The sequence below is a fragment of the Camellia sinensis genome, chromosome 11 (assembly GCF_055761805.1).
Source record: "Camellia sinensis isolate YWXY chromosome 11, ASM5576180v1, whole genome shotgun sequence".
Classification (NCBI taxonomy): Eukaryota; Viridiplantae; Streptophyta; class Magnoliopsida; order Ericales; family Theaceae; genus Camellia; species Camellia sinensis.
Genome location: NC_138971.1, coordinates 97,454,683 through 97,461,228, shown reverse-complemented (window position 1 = coordinate 97,461,228; position 6,546 = coordinate 97,454,683). Strand labels below are relative to the sequence as shown.

Genomic DNA, 6,546 nt, shown 5'->3' with positions numbered 1-6,546 from the left:
CATCAAAATAAACCACGACAAATTTCCCAGTGAAAGGTCGTAATACTTGATGTATCACTCGTATGAAAGTGCTAGGAGCATTAGAAAGGCCGAATGGCATAACCAACCATTCATACAAACCATCTTTAGTCATGAATGCTGTTTTCCATTCATCCCCAGGACGGATTTGAATTTGATGGTACCCACTTCGCAGATCGATCTTTGAAAACCACTTTGATCCTTCCAGCATGTCCAACATATCATCTAGTCTGGGAATGAGAAATCTATAATTGATGGTAATCTTGTTGATGGCTCGGCTGTCTACACACATTCGCCAACTTCCATCTTTCTTTGGTGTTAATAATGCCGGAACAGCACATGGACTTAGGCTTTCCCGAATAAGTCCCTTTCACAGCAATTCTTCGATTTTCTCTGTAGGATCTCACTCTCTTTTGAACTCATTCTATAGTGTGGTAGGTTTGGCAGACTTGCTCCTGGTATGAAATCAATCTGATGTTGAATGTCCCTCATGGGTGGAAGTTCATCTGGGAACTCGTCAGCAGTAAGCTCTTGGAATTCCTCCAACAATGGTTGAATTTTCTGAGGGATTGGTGTGACTATGTTCTCTTTGGCCACAGGTACCATTGTTTTCACAACCATAGCATATAACTCTTGTGAAGTTTTCGTATCTGCCACAAACTCGGCCTCTAAATTGGTTATAGTGAGGAAAGACTTCGCTTCGACTTTCGGAGGCACTGTGTGTTGCTTTAAAGAACTCATAGCAATTTTATGAGACCCCCAATTGAACACATAAGTGTTGTCTCTCCCTCTAAATGTAATATCCACATCAAATTGCCAAGGTCTTTCAAGTAATACATGACTAGCATCCATATCAACCACATCACATAATACATCGGATTTATAATGTTTGCCAATAGAAATAGGTACCTTTCATACTTCGGTTATCTTAACAGGAGATCCTTTTTTGATCCAGCCAATACTGCAGGGAGAGGGGTGTGGCTCAGGAGACAAGTTCAGGTGCATTACCAATCGTTTAGCCACAAAATTTTCACAACTTCCACTGTCCACAATAAGGTCACACACCTTTTGATTTATGGTACAACAAGAGCGAACAATACTGTGACGTTGACTGAGGTCCTCAGTTTTTTGTGTAAATAGAACCCTTTGAACTGCACAGTTGACTCATTCTCCTTCTTCTCTGGCGAGTTCAGAACCTTCATACTGATCACCCTCATATTCTGCATCTCCATTATCTCCAATTTCATCTTCTTCTTCAACTAAATTAGCAGTCCTTTCTGGGCAGACATTAGAGCGATGGCCAGGCGTACCACATCTATAACACTTATCCGTTGTTGGTTTGGCATAAGGACTTGTGTTTTGAGATGCCTCTCTACTACTTCATCCAGTCATCTGGTTTCCTCCTCCACCAGCGGTACCCCTCTGCTGATTTACTGGAACTGTTGGTCGGGCAGCCGCTTTTCCTTTTTCTCTAGTGGGAAACGATGAATCAGGAAGGTTACGACGATATCCAGAATAGGTTGTCTTGCGCTCCATTAGCTCGGCTTTGAGAGCCATATTATGTGCTTCATCCACAGTCTACACTACTGATAGCCCCATCTTCTCTCGAATGGTTAATTTTAACCCATTGAGATACCGGGCTACACGCTGTCCTTCAGTCTCATTCAGATTATTGCGATCTAAAAGTCGACAAAATTCAGGTGTATAATCAAATACAGATCGGCTTCCTTGGTTACAATTTTGGTACAACTGAAACAAGTGTTGATCATAATCTGGTGGTAGAAATCTATCTTGGAGGAGTTGTTTCATCCGACGCCAAGTCCGTACAGATTCTTTTCCTTGTTGATGCCTATTTTTCTGCAATTGATCCCACCATACCGCAGCACCTCCTTTTTGTACGCCACCAATTTCACCATCTTTGATTCTGGAACATCCATCATCCCAAAAAATCGCTCCACCTCTGAAAACCAGTCAAGAAAATCCTCAATATGTAGATTTCCATTGAACTGGGAAAGATCTATCTTCATTCGGTACTCATCGAACCCTTCTTGTTGTTGCCTTCGGGGTTGATAGCTGGCTGGAAATGGTTCAAACTCTGGTTCAGACTCCTCCTCACTATCAGATGGACAGTGAAGGGGACGTCTAGAAGCATTCTGAATAGGTTCACTTCGGGCAAATCCTTCGGTGCGCGCTCTGTTCTGGTTAACAGGTTGGCCTTGGGCAACTCCCTCAGCACGGACCCTATCAACCACTGGTGGCCTGTTGTTGGCATTGAGATTCAGGCCAATAAGCAGATCACGGATTTCGTTCAACTGCTCTTGCTGTTTCTCATAGGCTAGCCACAAGGCCTCGACCCCACGATCACCGCTAGTAGGGTTTGCATGATCTACTCTGTCTTGTGCCATTGAGCCAGGTGAATCCTTGCTCTGATACCACTTGACGCAGCGGAATGCACGGGGACTAAATATCGTTCTAGTAGACAAAAGGGGGCTCTCAAATCCACGAGAAAAATAGAACCTTGAATCCACAAGTAAAAAAAAAAATATCTTAATATTATTGATTGAATGAATAAAAGTTGTATAAAAGTTGTCTTTGCCATGAGGCTTACATAGCTATTTATAATAAACTAAACCTAATACTTGTAGGAAAAGTAATTCTAAAATAAATTAGGAAACTTAAATCAACACAAATTAAGAAACCTAAGAGAACTAGGAAACCTAAGAGACTAAAAATTCTAAACTATTTAAAATCCTAGTCAAAACCTAATTCTAAATAATAAAATTAAGAAATATAAAAATTATAGAATTTTGTTCTACATCTTTTTTCTTGCCTTTTGTCGGTCCAATTGTTCCAAGAAGTTTTCGGCTACTTGTTCTACATCACTTTGGTTGGTTCCTTACCAACCTGGGGATGTGCTTGAGCCACTCTCTGTGGTTCCAACTCTATTGGAATTAGATTGAGAGCTTTGTTGCTCTCTTCTCCCCTCTTTATTGATTGTTTCTTTTGTTCTTCGTTGTTATAATCAATAAAGTTTTCTTTGCCGATCAAAAAAAAAAAAAAAAAAAAAAACAAAGAAATTTCTCATGTCCAAGGGCAAGAGCTCACAGAGAAAACATTATTGTCTTAATAAACTTTAAAATTTTCTAGGGTAAAATGGTATTCACAAGGTACCATAGAGCATTTCATGGTAAAATTAAACTACTAAATATGCTTTCTAGGTCACATTTAATTATTGCTGGTCAAATAATCCATAATAAACAGCAGAAAATTGTATTTGTGGCCACTGGATAACCAAACTGCTACTCTTTTAGGCTCCTGCGAATTCAGTTTCCACGTGGAACATAATCTTGAGAGTTCAAGCTGGATCTAGATCAAAGGAAATGATAAACTTAATATTCTCGAGCATCCCAACCATTGTCAACATGAGAGTCAAAGCTGGACTGTTGTTAAGTATGTTGTCATCTACACTATCCAAGCCTTAACAACAGTTCAACCACTGCTTTTGGAAAGATCCATTAGGGAATATAAATATTTTATATATGATCTAGATTAATTCCAAGAACGTACAACATTAGAAAATTCTAATAGAAACAAAATGAGGTCTAAAAGATGTTTTCCTAAAAGCACTGGAAATCTGCGGCACTAGCAGTCTTTGTGTGATTGTATGCATACAGATGTGCAGCTTAATGAGTTCAAAATCTATGCATCACAACAAACAAAGAAGATAATTAAAACATCAATTGAAGCCTGAACAATTGAATTTTATAACAATTCATGGACCATTAATGTGACCATTGACATACAATCTTAATAGCATCAGAGAACTATTGGATTTTTTTTTTTTAGTTGTTAGATTTGCACCTGAGAGTTAATATCCCCACTCTTACGAAGCACTAAGTGCGTGTCTCCTAATTCAACTCCTTAAGGGGAGTTGAACCCATGACAAAAACTTGAACAAATTATTGTGTTCTTCATAGATACATGCATATATGTATGTATAGATGAGAGAGATTGAAAATCACCAAATTGCTATGATGTCTGCCAGAAACCAAATCAATTTCCTCAAAATTGTATATATCAGCGCAAAAAAAAAAGAAAAAAGAAAAAAGATTTCACGCGTTTTTCCATTTTGAACCCCATATTTCTATATTGATAAATTAAACTCGGAAATGCCATTCGTATTTCAATGTGCCCCTTCTGTTCATTTTTGTCTGTTTAAGGTAACGGAGAATCGTTTTGAAATTTAAAGTGAAAAATGCGTGAAACCTTGAGATTTTTTTTTTGTAATTAACCCTATATTTAAATTTCTTTTTTGGGTCTATGTATATAACATACATATCTATGTAAATGTGTGCTTGTATATATTGTGATTTTTTTATTTTTTATTTTTTTTTTGTAATTTTTTACTCTTCCAATGATAAAATTTTGATTTCGTCCCTAATTTTGATGATTATGTAAGAAGGTCTACCTGAAATGTAATTAACTTTTTTTTTTATTATTATTTTTTAAAGTCTGGGCGAGAGTGTTTGGTGCAATATTTGTTTACAGCTTATGAGGTAAAAATAACTTAAATAAGTTTTTTAAAAAAGTTTTTTGGTATTGTTCAGTGCAACTTATCTAACTTGTTTATAGTTTTTTATTTTGAGAGTTTGTGGAAAATTATTTGGTTCAACTTTGATTTTATTAGCTAAAAATAACTTAAATAAGTTGAAGAAAAATAGATTTTTGGAATCTGGGCAAAAGATACTTTTGCCTTCTGCTTTTAGATTATTAGCTTTTAACTTACAATAAATTATACCAAACACACTATTTGAAAGCGGGAATCGGTACTTTTGACTTATAATTTCTAATTATCAATTTTTAACTAACAATAAATTACACCAAATAACCCTTTTTTTTTAAAAATAAAAAGTAACAAGAGAGTAGGGTTGATACATGAATCACTTGAAGAAATCTCTCATTGCTTGGCTCTTAAATTCATGAACCTCGTGTTATTATTAAATTCATGTCATTGTTAAAAAAAATTATAAAAAAAATATGAGTTATTTTAAACTTATTTTTTGAATATTTGTTCTCAAAACACCAATTGAAACTCGAAGTTGTGTCCTCAAAAAACGACTTTAAAAATTTCCTCAGGCTTAGAGTACTATTTTGAGAGGGGATTTGATAATTGTTCTTTTCATTCTTTTTTTTTTTGTTAACTTTTTTTTCTTTCTAGTGATTTTATTTTTTTTAAAAAGGTTAATTACAAAATGAACCTCAAAGATTTCACGCGTTTTTCACTTTAAACTTGATTGTTTTTCACTTTAAATCCCAAAATGATTCTCCGTTACCTTACACAGATGGAGATGGACGGAGGGAGCACATTGAAACACAGATGGAACTCTAGGGTTTAATTTGTCGAAATTGAAACACTGGGATTTAAAGTGAAAGACGTGCGAAACCATGGGATTTTTTAATTTTTTTTTTTGTAATTAACCCAATAATAAATGATAGAAGATCTCAGAATATGTATATATATCAATGTGTGTATCTGTGTGTGTGAAGCTCAGAAAAAAATTATAGACAATCTCATAAAATTGTGTGTGAAGATGAAGATCTGGGCAGCCATGAAAATCAGTGATTTACCTTCAAATTGAAGCCAAAGAACTCAGATTTGCGTTGGAGCCATGAAAATGAGATCAATCATGGCAAGTTAGGGCAAGAGGAGTCTTAGATAAAGATCAATTGATCATGAAAATGAGATCGATGGAAGCTGAAGAGCTCAGATATCCATTGGAAACCTAGAAAGAGAGAGTGAATTTGGCAAATTAGGGCTGAAGAGATAGAGAGAGACTAACTTTTTGTACGCGTGTGTTCTATTTCAGAATTTTGTTGCCTCGACTTTTTAGTTGTGAAAGTGTAAAAATATTTTGTACCCAAATGTTTTTAATTGGTAATGGCAAAATTTTTTGATCTCTGTTAGGTTTTTGTAATTGGCAATCCAAAACTTCTTATAGTTATAATTTTATTTGCTCTTTTGTTTCAATGAGAATGTGAGTGTTTAAATGCGAATCCAACCCAAATTATGCATGTGTAAAGGAGTTTGTGCTGAGATTTCGTGTCTTGAGTATTTCTTATTTTTCACTTTGCTGACTATGTACAAGTGAAGCTTCCAGTATTTCAGCCTAGATTCATAACTTTTGGAAAACTTATTTTATCGCTCAAGCAATGGATGTTCTGCTTCAGGGGTTGGCCTATATGTGTGCACCGCCTTTTTGTCACACTGTTCGAATGGTAAAGTGTGTGCTCGAGCGGTCTTCGCAACTCTGTTCAGTATAAAGTACGCCGTTTGTTATTCTTAGGGTTAAACCCGTCCAAATTCTCAAAGAGGAGAACTACCAAGGTTTTTTATATTGGAGCCACTACAACAAAAAAAGGTTTTTATGGCGCCATATGCACGCCATAGATACGATTCTACGACGCACAAGGTAACGTCATATTATGACCAATTATGGAAAGTCATTCACTTTCAACGGCATGTCGTAG

General features: G+C 36.0%; 1 protein-coding gene across 1 annotated transcript; it reads right to left on the bottom strand.

The window, feature by feature from the left end:
• Positions 1-363: 363 nt before the first annotated feature.
• Positions 364-870, bottom strand: LOC145802494 (uncharacterized). The gene has a single exon (XM_082895220.1). It carries the CDS (start codon positions 868-870, stop codon positions 364-366), a length of 507 nt encoding a protein of 168 aa, XP_082751346.1.
• Between the last annotated feature and the right edge of the window lie 5,676 nt (positions 871-6,546).